We start from the raw sequence: 15,030 nt of genomic DNA, 5'->3' as shown, positions 1-15,030 counted from the left end.
TTAATTTTACTCTTTTGCTTAACTCCAGGTAAATGCAATTCTTTTTGCATATCTACGTTGATCACCAACTGAGGCATTACTAGGCCTAAATATGGCGGATGCTCCTTGGGACGCCGTGTTTAGTACTAGCCCCTCGGCGATCAAAGTATTATATACACCTATTTCTATACTGTGATGTCAACAAATTATATTAATAAACGATATCTTCGTGCGACCGTCTACTTTACGTTTACCATACGGCGATTAGTACTATAGCACTTCGGAGTAGGTGACACGTAGATAACAAGCCAAAGTAGCACTGTGAAAAGACAATGCCATTTGCTCATTGGGACGTGAACTGCTAAAAGTAAACTCAAAGCTGAATTCTTGGCCAGGGTGACTCGGTGAGAAAGGCTTTTCCAGACAGCCCAGGACTTGATATTTAGCTCGATGCTAAAAAGCCAGTAAGGTAAAAAACTTTAAATGAAAAGTTTCTGGCAGTGGCACTTTTTGTTAAAGTGTGATTTGTTTATGTTTGTTTCAGTCGTCCTGGTTGGGATGGAATATCGTTTCGTGTCTCTTGGGGCAGTTTTTTTTTTTTTTTTTTTTTTTTAGGTAGAATATGCTGGGTGTACTTCTTTTGCGAAAACTGTCAAATACAAGAAATTTGAAAAGAGAGAGAGGGGGCGGGGTGGCCTTGTGATAAAGGATAAAAATGTAAAGCGAGAATAAAGAGACAAGGAAGTATGAATTAGAAATTCTTTGAGAGACATATAGAGAAGAGAGAGAGAGAGAGGCATTTAAAAACCACTCAAATACATTAGCCAGTTTTTGAGTGAGACCTTACAAGTATTTGCTTGAGTGTTCGCCACGAAAACTGTTAGGGCAGTAAAAGCTCCCATTTCAGGAGCAAAAACAAATTGTGACAGTTACCAAAATCAGGGATAGTTAACTTTTCTTCCAAAATTCCTGGCCCAAGGTGGTTCAGCATTTATAGCCACTCGACTCAGAGGCGAATTAGCCTTACCAACACACTAAATTTCAACTCTGCTTTAATTTGCCGTTTAGAGTTCTCACAGTACTGAAAATGGCAATGATTTGCACTTAATTTTCTGGGATTTGTTGGTCTAACTAGAAATCAGTTGAGCAATTTGCGTTGAAAAGTGAAGTGATATAAATCTCTCTGATACCTAGAAAAAAATTAAAAAGATCATTGTCTTCACAGCGAAATATTTCAAGATTTGCATTTGCCATCATATGTATTACTAGTGACATTATTTATTGATCTGTGAGGGAGTTTGGGTTACGTCCATCTTCTTCATGCTCTTTAGTGAAGGAAATGATGCACGAAATAAAATCTAAATAGTTTTTAACATTTATTGAATAAGTTAAAAACAATAGATAAGCCCCTTTTTGCATCTTAATGAAACGAAAATTGGCTTAAAGAAAAAATTAATCTAGTAGAACAAAACAGTATTTTTCTTTGTTTCTTAGACCAGTAACTGGTAGGCCTCATTGTAGTCCATTTCTGCTTCCACCAGACCCCTAATGCATATCTACCAGTCTTAATCTAATGTACGCAACAACACATTTATGGTGATAAAATGAAATACATTCAAAAGATGAATGAATTAGGCGTGAGATGAATAAGGGGCAAACTTATTTCTTTCTTCAAAGTGAGGGAACAGAGACAGTCGTAGCTGAGTATATTAATTATGGTCACTACATGGGACGTGATGCTAGTTAGGTGATCTTTGTTGATCTTCATAAATCATAAAGATGCAGTTAAAGTTAAGTATACCTTAGTTTTACCAGACCACCGAGCTGATTAACAGCTCTCCTAGGGCTGGCCCGAAGGACACTGGTTTTGCCATGAAATAAATTTTTTTTTGTCAAGATATTTACTCGTTCTCTTGACTTTTCGGGCCTCTTTGTAACCCACTGCCGCTCACAACAGACGGCGAAGGTCTGTAGCAACTTTCGAAACACTGATTTTTCTTTTTGCCTCGCTGATGGTCAAGGGACCTTTCTTTTCTTCGCACTCAACACTTCTCCCCTTTCATTCTCAGTCCTCTTCCATTTGACAGACACTACTGTAACACTTTCCCTCCTACTGATGGGTACTGCAAGGTTTAAGTGGGTTGTGAACTCGCCTGTCTCATTTGCCAGACTCCTTGTCCCTGACTAAACGCCAGCGCCAGTATCTGTCTTTTTGTCCTACAGACTGCTCCAGTTACAGGCCGTTCAAAAAGCACAGTGACCATACCAAGACTAGGCTGGCTAGATATAAATCAGCTACAAATGCCGTGGGAGCTTATTATCTGAAGATCCTTTACATCAGCCTCGCCATCAGCTGCTCACGAATTCGTGTGCCCCTTACGGTACCCACGCACAAATTATTACAAGTATGACAAAGGAAACGTCAAAGAAAATTGTTTGGAATAGTAAAGACATTAAACAGTCACAAAGACGTGTTACAACGACAATATCATTTTCAAAATTAAATGTTTCGGCTAGCTTGGGTGATAGTTGTAAGTATGTACTGTACTGTAGGTATTAGATTCGGCAGTTCACGTTCACATATACGTTCATATTACTGTTCATATTACTTTTTTATGTAGTTAATAATTCAAAAATAGAGAAAAACGTCACATTTAACGTCATATGCATATTCCATAAGTATGCTTGATCACATTCTGGACAACAACAATAACAAGATTAATGAACACGCATTTATGCGTTCATTTATTGTTGATCATTCCGCTCTCTGGCAGCTATTGCTGACGTCATCGACTACTTCGCCCTTCCAGTATAGACTGATAGAGGGCTGTGAATGGCCTGACCACCACATCCCAAGGCTCGGGAGCCGCCACTTCGAAATAATCGCATCCCCAGCAGTCTGTCAGTTCCCTGATTTCCTGGTCGTTGACCTGCCGGGCGTGGCTGAGGTCAGCCTTGTTGCCCACAACCACCATTGGCCGAGGCGCACCTGGGGTCAGCTCTATGATGACCCGACGCAGTCGACTTAAAGCGGCGAAGGAATCGTGGGACGTCAGAGAGAAGACGAGTAGAAATCCCTCTCCCCAGGACACCTGCGTTTCGCGTCCCTCGTCCACAACGTCTACCTGTAGGGATCGAAAAGGTAATTAACGCATTGCTAATTAAATCAACCCAATTTTTGTCAACAAAGGGCAGATTAATCACCACTACTATGGATGCGGTATTGGAAAGTCCACAGAACCGAAGTCTCAGGAAACCGGTGGTGGGAGAGGGCTCTCTTTGGTATTGGTGAAGAGGGGCGGGGGGAAGAGAAGGGATGTGGTGTTAGGAGAAGATGGGTGTTCGAACGATTAATTTGTTCGGGCACCACAGGCAGCAAAGCTCGATGAAACCATGGTAACAGTAATTTCCCTGTTTAGCTGAAAGAAAACATTTCTTATGAGTTAAAATACCCATTTATTAAGGTCTGTTTTCATTGGTTATCAAGAGTCTGAGTTACATAAATGAAGATTGTTCCTGTATTCTCTTTAAATCGGTAGCGCAGTTAACTCACAGCTTATAAGGTAAATTGGTGTAAGAACGCTGGTACTTGTCGCTTGGCCTAATAAAAAGTCGGGGCTAGTAGGAGTTGGTATAAAAAAACCAGGGTGTAGGTAAAATTTCATTCTTAGATGTATATTTTTCAACGTAGTGTAAGTTGTTTCTTTTAATGTAAAATAACATGGAAGAGAAAGTACTATTTACACTTAACATAATTTTGTAAAAGTGTCTCGTCGGTGAGTAATACAGAAGTGAAACTAGGGTGGCCATTTCCAAATTCCCAAAAAGGCCAATTTTTTTTTGCCAACACCAATTTTTAACCAAAATTAAATATGATTATTGAGGAGTTGAAATATAAAATGTTATATAATATATATATATATATATATATATATATATATTGTATATATATATATAATATATATACTGTATATAACTTGACTTGAGTGTTGAAATGTCAAATAGTGTATGAATAAAGAACTGAAATGAATTATTAAATTTTTTTCATGATGGAACAATTTTGTACGTAACTGTGTAAACTGGCCTTTATACAAGTACACCTGGGCTCCATGCCTAGTGTTCCTAATTGTGCCAACAGCCACTATATAAACTTATTGGCCTAGTGAAAAAAAATCAATGGTTATTTTGACCATCAGTTCTCACAGTTTTAGTATATGTATTTGTATTTATTTATATTTTTAATATTAATATATTTTTTTTAGACAGACCCAAAAAGCAGGACAAATTAGCGTCCTTCTTAAGGTGAAGCAGGACAGAGGACAGAATGCTCAAAAACATGACTGTCCTTCCTAAAGCAGGACGTCTGGCCACCCTAAATGAAACTGAATACTCTGCGAAATATTCTCCCTTGTTTAGGTTAGTTCGGATCCAGCATTAAAGTAGTTTCATAACTTCCCACATTTTATAAAAATGAGAAAAAGACATTCTTGTATCTATAGAAAGAGACTCCATTTTTCGATACAGTAAATTTTACACCCAAGAAAGTTGGCTTATACCCTCACTTAAAAATAAAGAGAGAGAGAGAGAGAGAGAGAGAGAGAGAGAGAGAGAATCTCCTTGGCTTCTTACATGGTAATAGCAAGCCCCGCGTAGCCTACGCTTGACACCGCTTGGTGTCCACGTTCCTTGGTTAATATGGTGCTAAGTACTCATCGTCTCAGGCGTACTTGCAAGTACGATATTGACACACGGAAATTCAGTGTGTTTTGACGAACGGTGTTTGTACCGTCCTGCATTGTAACTGGCGTTGTTTATTGTTTGTTTTGTGTTTAGTGTTGTTCATTATTTAATGGTCTGTTATTCGTGTTACTACTGTTGGTTCCTCCTCATCAAGTAATAATCTGCGTGTAGCCTACAGTAGGTATTGTTGTTGTTAAGTACATTTTAGTACAATATCGTATATTTTAGTGAAAATGTGTTGTTTTTTTTAGTTTAGTTATTTTAGTTGATAGTATCTGGTTTCTAAGGATTTCAACGTTTTGCGATATGAGAAGATAGTCTTATTATTCTTGGGCTATATGGAAATTTATAGTATTTCAACGTTTTTCAAGAAATAAATGTCGGTTTCTTTCGAATATATCTTTAGAACTGCTGGTCATATTTTTGTTTATTACCTTCCACTGCAGTTAAAATTTACGAAACCCTTGTATGATTTAGAAAATTTAAAGTATTTAAACCTCAACGGTTTGTTAAATGGGTTTCCACAGTTGTATTTTCATAATGGTTAATATTGCGGATTAGCGTAAGGTGAATTATTAGAAGTCTTAAGAGTTATTCAATGAAAATGACACTGATACCAAATTTGAAGAAACAATATTTCTCCAGAGCTGTAAATTGGTAGGTTAATTACTAAGTATTTAACGGGTATAACGCCAAATGGTACGAACGATAATAAGTGTTACTGGCACTGTGCCTCAGCTCTTAATAGTTTCTACCTTTTGCAGGGTATTTTCACAGTTTGCCCGTTAACACTGAAGCAGATTTAGCTCTTGATATCAGGGGGAGCGGAAACCTCGGTAAGTGTTAAGATTCCCATATTATAACCGAATTTTTTCGAGGTTCTTATTATGTTTTACGTTAATGTTGCTTGGACGGTTTTGTTTTCAGTGTTGGTCCAGTTGTGAATTGTTATTTTCATTTAAAAAAACCTTAATGCAGAACCTACGCCCATACTTTGTTGAAACTAGTAGTTTAAAGTGTGCACACCTTCAAAAGTATTCTCTATCTTCGAGAGCAAAATATCCGCTGTGAAATTCTCCCAGTCACGATAGTCTTACCATCTTGGTGTTCACACATTTTTGGCGGCTGAGCTTCTAGGTTATGTGATTTTATCGATATTTGTACCTTCTGACAACGGGTATAAATGTTTTGATCAAGGCTTTCTTTCGATGTGGAAGGACGTAGAGGTAGGCACCTTCAGTTATTGCTCATGTTAGTTTGGTTTAGGTGTTAGCTGGTGGCTTCGTCGATTGTCAGCCCATATATTCCAATAAATAGACTGAAAACAATGGACTGAGCGACATTGCCGTGATAGCCCTCAAGATGCTTGAATTAATTGTCATAACAAGGAATTAGTCTTGCCTGAATTGTCTTGAATAGTGTCTGAAATCGTGTGAACACTGAAGAATGGTAATAGAAATATCTGAATAATAATGGTACTTGCATCCGTGAACACTATCAGGCAAAGCACTGCGGGTAGCCTATTATCAGGTGATTTGGCTCAACTACGGTTATTGGTAGTTCGCTAGTTTGGACGTTATAGCTTCCCGATTACCCTCAGTGTTGACATGGGTTTAATCTATAGACCTTGGGTTAACGGACTGAAAGAAATTGCAGATTTTTGGAAACTAAATATTCTGACGACTAGCTGGAACCCGAACGAGCTGGGTTCCAGTAACTGCTGCCATGTATCTTTCGTTAGGTAAACTGTTGTTTTATATTCATACTATTAATAATGGATTAAGCAAATATGAGTTTTTAAAACTTGATCGAAGCATATTCATTGACAATTTTATTTATCATACCCGGCCACAATAATGCTTTAGCCGTTAGCTTTAGCTTCCATTTTCTGAATATGGTGCTAAGTTTTCTATGGTTTAAATTTCAAGGGAGACTTCTTGAAAGTCATGAAATGCTCGTTAGAATTTAGGGCTATATCTTGCTGGTAAAGGTTATTGATAAGTGATGAAAGTACGGTATCACATCAGACGCGGTAAAATGGGAGAGTTCATTTTGTTAGCGTAATGTAAACTTGTGGAGGAATACTTTACCAAGGAAAATGAAAATTCGTACAAGAAAAAGACGAACGTGGGTAAGTATGGAAGCCAATGGCCATAAGTGATAGATATAAACTTTATCCATAGCTGAGTGATAGAAAATATGATGGGGTTGGAATGCCATTATTTAGGGGTTGAAGACATAAGTGATGAATGGGAAAAGGGTAAACGTTAGCTTGCTAAAGTGCCAGAATGTGAATGTTATAATTAAATGCGACTGAAAAGTGAGATGTACAGGAGAGAGAGAGAGAGAGAGAGAGAGAGAGAGAGAGAGAGAGAGAATCTAATTTATAGTTACAGACGGTTATGAGAGCACCTCGTAGATGTGAGTGTGGATATGAAAGAGAGAGACTGGACTGGATGCTTACGTGACCTGCCGTATCCATGACCTGCATGGGAAGGTCATGACCTGGCAGAGGGATCTGGTAGCTGTACACAGCTTCCATCGTCGGGTCGTATTCGCCTATGAATCTCCCAGTCAACAGTCTTACGATCAGGGCTGGAAAGACAAAAAAATGAAAGTCGGGAAACATTATTTTTATTAAATGTTGTGTTAATAAAAAAAAAGTTTATTGATAGACCAATATACCGTTTAAAATAATTAGTAATTGAAAACATTTCTGTTAGATAAAATGTCATGTTGGCAGAATATCTTTCTTACATAAATCGCAGAGAACGACAGAACTGGCAAACTGTTATCGTTATCTAGCCCAGGACCCAAGTAAACGGAGAAAAACCAGTTTTTTTTTTTGGTAAGGAAAGCAAAGGCAGGGAGAGAATTTCAAAGCTTGGCACAGCAGGGAGAGTGAGGGAGGGTTTTCACGTAATATTTTTTTTTTTTTTTTGAGAAGTTTCTTTTAATAATTTTTTTACTCTCGGGTTTTAGAGTTACTTTCCAGTCATATTGATTTATTGTAAAATATTCTCTCAGCTGTTGATTGTTTAATGTAATTGACAAAGCATTATCATACGGATTTCAACCCCGTAGGGGGTTAGTGCCGTCAGTACACCTCACGTAGTGCGCTGTAGACATTACTTAAGGGTCTTTGCAGCGTCCCTTCGGCCACTGGCTGCAACCTCTTCTATTCCCTTCACTGTACCCCCGTTCATATTCTCTTTCTGTCATCTGAATTTCCACCCTCACTAACTTTTGTTTCATAGTGCAACTGCGAGGTTTTCCTCCTGTTACACCTTTCAAACCTTCTTACTGTCAATTTCCCTTTCAGCGCTGAATGACCTCATAGGTCCCAGGGCTTGGCATTTGGCCTAAATTCTATATTCTTTTCTACAGATTTCAAGCTTTGATACACACATCTATCTGCGTATATATATGTGTGTGCTCGTAGTCTTAATGATTAGTGAAGAAAGATGGCCAATTCGATTTTCAAGGCAACAAGAAATCTTTAGGCGTATTTTGTTGAATGCAATTGTTTCCCTGCTGGCTTAGTGGATCGCAAGTCAGGCTGGAGAAGGGCGCAGGGTTAGCGACCTCATCCCAAAAGATTTTCTGTAAATTTTTGTATATATATGTATATATAATATAATGTATATATGTATAATATATACAATATATATATATATATATATGTATATGTGTATATATATAGTATGTATATATATAACGTATGTATATATGTATATATGAGTATTGCATTTATATATATTTATATATACATAAATGTGTATATATGTATATATATATTCTTTCTCGTGTTTGTTTTCGCCTCTAATTTATACCTGAAATTTTATTCTTATTCACATTCTTTATACTACTTTGGGTTCCAGTCTATTCTGTTCGCTGTTCAGTCCATTTTCACATCCAATTAGACAAAAGATTTTCGCTGCTGTTTATTTTCTCATTCATGTCGCCGACATATTGCGGCTTTATTCCGGTTTTATGGAGATGATTCAGATGAACCACCAAGGACCATTCTCTCTCTCTCTCTCTCTCTCTCTCCTCTCTCTCTCTCTCTCTCTCTCTCTCTCTCTCTCTCTCTGTGTTTGTGTAAATATACGACTGTCACCGTTTTCTCATAAAGCACGTACCTTCCTATCCTAGATCAACCTCTCTCTCTCTCTCTCTCTCTCTCTCTCTCTCTCACCTGTGCTCCTCATTCCCAATTAAGTCATTCAGCCTCGGGCACAGGACATAAAGATTCCGTTGCTCAAGCAATATTGCAACAATGAAAGCCATGAACGCGTTCGTAGGAAGAGGTTAGGAAAAACCCCTCTAAATCCGCGTCCTATTGTAGGCCTACTCTGGTCCTTGAATCCTAGCCGCATAAAGCAACTGAATACAGTGATCATGAATTTGATGCGTCTTTGTGATAATATCTCGTGTTCCGGTGGATTATGCAGTTAATTAGCCAGTAAAAATACATCATTAATTATATGCTAGGTTCTGAGTTTTTGTGAATGCTTGTTGATGCGTGAATAAGTGAGTGAGCAGATTCGAAAATTTTGGGATCGTTGTCTGAAAATATTTAGGTGAATAAATTAGGTTTATGTTATATTTCTTAACTGTAAAATTCTTGAGTTGTTTTCTAACCATACATTTTAGATTTTCAGTTCCTTGGTGAATAATTTTACGTGGGTAAATAAATTGCTCTTGCTTATTTTAAATGGGATAGAAAAGAACTAGTTTGTCAGTTGAGAGAGAGAGAGAGAGAGAGAGAGAGAGAGAGAGATGGCTTAGAAATTAAAGGAAAAGAAGAATATGCACAAGAGTAAAAAACGATGGGGTAGACCCATGTGCAATTTGTTAAATAATGAAATAAATCTTCCTTTATATGATTTTTGAATAGATATAGTATTAAAGAAGGTTCCTAGAGAGAGAGAGAGAGAGAGAGAGAGAGAGAGAGAAAGAAAGAGAGAGGATTATGTCTTTTGTCAGTGAAATGTTCCTTAGCAGTTTCAGTAAGTTTGAGAAATTTTAGAATAATAATGATCCAGAATTATTTCTTTCTCGGGTATATAAAATGATCCTCAGAGATTTTTTTCACAGCCTGTTCATATCTTTGTGCCACAATGAGAGCTGTACAATTTCCCGTAAAGCTATCTGTAAAAATGAATATCTAATTGGGCAATGCAACTATTTTGAGCCTTAACATTCTATACATATTACTGTTACTTTAAATAAAAATAGTAATAATAATGGACACTCATGATCCAGTGGTTAGGTCGCTGGTTTGACTCCAGGTTGTGCCATTGTCTCTTGTGATCTAAGGATCAAATGATGTACCCCGTAGTTAGCAGACTGAGGTGGGTTGTTGAAAGGATAGAGAGGGCGTCGGTTTAGCAGATTCATACCAGAAAATTATTAATCAATCAAAAAGTTGATACAATTTGCTAAAGTATCCTGTTAAAGGAAATAAAAGGAACATAATGGAAATGACCTCGCAGTGGATTCAAACTCCTCGAATAGATTCCGACTCTTTAGGGCGTAAACGAATCCCATCGATTTCGCTGGGTTTTGTTTCAAAGATAATTTGGCGAGTTTCCTCTCCATTCGCTTTCTCAGCGGGATGGCAGGGTCCACGAAAAATTTCTCTCTCTCTCTCTCTCTCAAAATTTACTTTTGAGAATACGTGACTCTTCCCCTGTTCTCTTACTATCGAGGACGAAATCTCATCTTGTCTGTCCTCTCTCCATCTGCAAGACGTGTTCAGGAAGGTCTCAGCCTCGTCAGAAAGCGTCTCACAACAAGACAGTTCTTGCAGTGTCTTCTAATAGTCTCCCTTAACTTGAAAGCGCTTCGACAACCGTTGGTCAATTAACTGTAGTTAGACGAAGTCTGGTTTGGGTGAGTTAGGGGCATGAGTCAACAGTTCGATGCTATATTTGATCGTTTTAGACACTGCCAGTTGATACATTCCATTGCGTTTCTGTCGATATAAGCTGTCAGATATATTCATGGTAGTTGCTTTGCTGTGGTGGGTTGCAACCACAGAGAAGGTAATGGAGCTAGCAGCCCCAACTGAAATGACTTGTTAAGTATTAGAAGACTAACGCTTTCTGGAGCCAACCCCTCTGTATGAGAAAGGCGTGTGGTAAAAAAAGATTCAGTAATGATAGCAAATAATAATAGTAATACCAACAACAATAATAACGACGGCAAAGTAAAAGAAGAGATACAGCTTCTCTTAAAAGTGCTAAGAAACCTGACGACAAAGATGACAACGATAATAAACAGGGTATCTTGTTATGATCCCGAGGTACAGCTTTCGTCAAAGGCTCCAACAAAAAGTGCTAGTGGAAGGCGACGTTCATAAAGCTGCGCCACAGGAGAACGTTTTCCGACATCTTCTGGCATATTATCTGCAAACGCTACGTCACATGAAGTCTTATTTATCTGCTCTTCAAGTTCACTTGTGGCTCGGGCTGGATTACAGTAGCGGTTTTCATAGAATATATTCGAGACATTCAAAAAGCGTCAAGCAAGCACGAGCAATCGTAACTTTATTTGGCTGCTTGGTGCAAAATTTGGCGGAAAGACAATAAGAAGCCTGAAAGCGCCCTCGTTTGTAGCTGCCTGAACGTCCCCCAGTGGCGCTCAGAGCTGATATCACATCTCCGTGAAGGGAGAGAGAAAAAGACAAATTGCTTTTATAATGACTTTTCTAGAGAGACGATGGGATGGAACCAAGAAAAAATAAGGAAGAAAAGGTGGGGCGAAGATTTTATTTCGTCTGTTCTCTTGCATGTTGATTTATTTCGTTGAATTTAGCTCGGAGAAATTATTGTAAAGGTTTTTGCTTATTATTGAATTATTTAGAATTATTTAGAAAGTCGTGTTTTCGGGAAGTTGACCTTTGTGACGTCAATTCGTAAAACTAAATTATTCAGCCGTGATGGGAGGTTTGTTGAATTGAGCCTTCAAAAATGTAGATGCACAAATACATGTGCTTGCAGTTAAACTGTCTCGCTCGGCCACAAACACTTTCAGGCACACGCAGAGAGATAAATAGAATGAAATCTAAAGGTATTACTCAGCAATGCTCTGTACACAAGTCTGGATCACAAGTCTAACAAAGAAAACGTCGAGATTACCCGAACGCTTGGAACCAGAGGCGCCCCTCGACAGAGGCCAACCACCTGAGCCGAACGTGTGCAGCCGGGGGATCGAGTACTGCATGGAATGGAGCCGTTAATTAGCAAGAATGTCAAGTCGGAATTGGTGGCAGTCGGAGTTGACATTCGAGGTCTCCGACGGAGGCAACTAGCCGAGTGGGGACTCGACCTGGTTTTGCTCAGGCAGTTTGAGTGGTAATTAAAACCTTTGTTCCAGAGGAATTGGGAGGAGGGATCTAGACAGAGGTTGTTCGAGATAAGTTATGGAGAGAAAGAGAGTGTGTGTGTTCGATCTTAGGGACAAGTAGATGAAGGAGAGAGAGAGAGAGAAAGTATATATATATAAAAATATAAAAAAAGTATATATATGTATATATATATATATATATATATATATATATGTGTGTGTGTGTGTGAAAACCCCGCACATCCCTTTATCTTTTTATTTAGTTTTTCTGTTTCACTAAAATGGGTTTCAGTATCCTAAAGTGGCTTCAGCCCCTTCCCCTCTTCCTTTCCCCTCCTCCCTTCTCCCTTCTCCCTACTCCCGTCTCCCTACCCCTATCCGTTCTTTCAAGTGTACCCCACACCTCCCCCGCAGTCTTTTTTTTTTTTTCTTCTGCGGCCAAAAAATTTAATCTTGTATGCTGAGAGAGGAGATTGGAAGAGAGATTGATTCTGAGCATTAGGGACAATTCCTCTTTATTGTCTTCCCAGGAATATACTCTTTCATCCATCAGCAGTTTGGGTGTTTAGCTTTGTTAGATAAAATTGGGGGGAAGTAGGGAGTTCATTGACGGAAACGAGAACTTTCTCTCTCTCTCTCTCTCTCTTCTCTCTACTCTTCTTTCACCTACTTCTCCCTAGACCTAACTCTCTCTCTCTCTCTCTTTGTGACGTGACATCTCTCGGTGAGACATTCGTTCTTGGTCGAATAATTAACCCGATATCACGTGATAACATACAGTTGAATGACCTATAGCTAAGTGTTCGTGAACTGTCGGTGATTGATTAATATCAGAATAAAGTACGATAAAGCGTCGACTAAGTTGTTTTTTCGAGTGAATTATTAAAAAAGTTAATATCATGGAAGTGTCTAAATAACAGTGGCAAAGAGCTGATAGAATCTTGCGGTACTAGCAGATATACAATATGATGACTTGGCAGGCAGGGAACTAGGCTTGCTTAACGTTGAGATCAACAACAACTCCAACCAAAAAGATGCAAAGCATTCACTGACATATTGAAAGGATATGACCCTTCAAACTGGAGCAAGTCTGCAGAAAATATATTGAAAATAATTGAAGGAATACCAAAGAAAGTTCAAGTTATCAAAAGACTTATAAAGAAAATTTACATCAATCAGCACATTCCAAGAAAGAAAATGAATAAGGTGAATATAGTGAATATATTGATTGATGCAATAGGAAAACGAATGCCTAAAGCATGTAAACTATGTAGTGTGTGGTATAGCATTGTAAATACACAATACCTGATTAGGAAATGCTATGCATGCCACGTACCTACTCATCCTACATGTGCAGAAGTACAGCAAAATAAAAATAAGAACACGAGTATTTTGCTCAACATGTCTAGTATAGATAGACAAGGTTATTAAATCAAGACTTAATGTACAAATTGTGGAGGATGAAGAAGAGGAAGAAGAGGAAAATGGAAAAGAAGAAAATAAGATTGAAGAGATAGAAAAAAATAATGAAAACAAAGAACAGGATAAGAGTATGGATGCAGAGAAACTCAGATTCTACAAATGAGGCAATACAACAGCATACATATGATGAAATAAATTATGATATGATAACTCAAAATAAAATCCCAAAGAGGATGTACCCAGATCTTCATACTGATGGGAAAGAGCAAGAAAAAAAAAGAAAAAGACACAGTATGCACTCTTTTGAAAAGAGGGAATTGTAGATTCGGTGAAAGATGTTATTACAAGCATCCCAAGATATGTCACAATTACGAGATTTATGGCAAATGTGCATATCTAAACGGGTATGATGAGGAATGCAGAGATCTACATCCAAAAATATGTAAAAACTGGAGAGAAGGAAATGGATGTGGGTTTAATAAAAGATGTAGGTATATGCATCCTGTAGCCATGAAGAATAAAAATCAAAATCAAATGCATATCAAAAATCAAGGTAAAAATGAAGCAAATAAAGAAAGGAATAAAGGACATGTGATGAAGGAAAAAAGCAAGCCAACAACACGTTACGAAATTTCAGCACCACGGTATCAGCACCTAGATATAGTGCAAGGAACAAGCAATGTATCAATGATGCTAGGGGATGGTGCAGATGTGGAGATCAATGCAGATATATGCACAAAATGAATAAATATGAAGATGGAAGATCAAATATAATGGAAAAAGTTGGATTTTTTAATGTACGAATTTCTGGAAAATGAAGAAAAGATAGCACATCAGAACAGGAAAGAGACATGGAAAATCCATACCATTACCCATATTAGATAATGGAGATAACCGCAAACCATCATAGTGATGAATGCGCAGGGTTTAGATTCTGAGTAACTCAAAAAGAAAGATAGAGTTCTTAGAAGAATTAGCCCAAAAATGAAAAAAAATAGAAATAATGAATACAGGAAACCTGGTATTCCCAAGAGACTGGTAATGATGATCAGATAAAGGTTTCCAAACTTATAGATCTTGATAGAAAAAAAATAGGAATCAAAAGGGGAAACCCACAATATATGGAGAGACGTCAATCAAGGAAAAATCTAGAGAAATATAGTAACAGAATGTGAATTAATAGCGTAGAATTTGAATCTGAAAATTAGTGAATATAAGTAATATACCAGACCCTCTTTCAAAAGAGTTTGGCATAATAATTGACAACTGGATGATATATGTATAAATCACAAGGCTGGACTATACTCCTATCCGAGACTTTTTTAACTTTCCTTTTCATAGGGTGAGAGAACGAATAGGAGACTGTGGTTGTATTTTATACATATAAAAAAGAGAGTAATAGTAGGCGCATAAAGATAAGAGTCAATTTAGAAAGCTATTAGATATGCTATTGAAACATAACATTCCCAGCAAATAAATCACCTGCCAACAAGAAAGGATAATATTTTAGACCTAGTATTTGTGAACGAGGTGAAC

The 15,030-nt window shown here is 37.8% G+C and overlaps 1 protein-coding gene across 2 annotated transcripts in view; it reads right to left on the bottom strand.

The window, feature by feature from the left end:
* Positions 1-1,342: 1,342 nt before the first annotated feature.
* Positions 1,343-15,030, bottom strand: part of LOC136841566 (uncharacterized) — a 185,893-nt gene continuing 172,205 nt past the window's right edge. For both annotated transcript variants that reach the window (XM_067108547.1, XM_067108548.1), the window contains exons 4-5: positions 7,184-7,314; positions 1,343-3,104 (exon numbers count right to left, since the gene is read on the bottom strand). In XM_067108547.1, coding sequence (XP_066964648.1) covers positions 2,766-3,104; positions 7,184-7,314 — 470 coding nt within the window. In that variant the 3' untranslated portion in view covers positions 1,343-2,765. The remainder of the gene's footprint in view (positions 3,105-7,183; positions 7,315-15,030) is intronic.

This window comes from Macrobrachium rosenbergii, chromosome 9 (genome assembly GCF_040412425.1).
Source record: "Macrobrachium rosenbergii isolate ZJJX-2024 chromosome 9, ASM4041242v1, whole genome shotgun sequence".
NCBI lineage: Eukaryota > Metazoa > Arthropoda > Malacostraca > Decapoda > Palaemonidae > Macrobrachium > Macrobrachium rosenbergii.
This window is presented reverse-complemented; position numbering and strand designations above follow the sequence as displayed.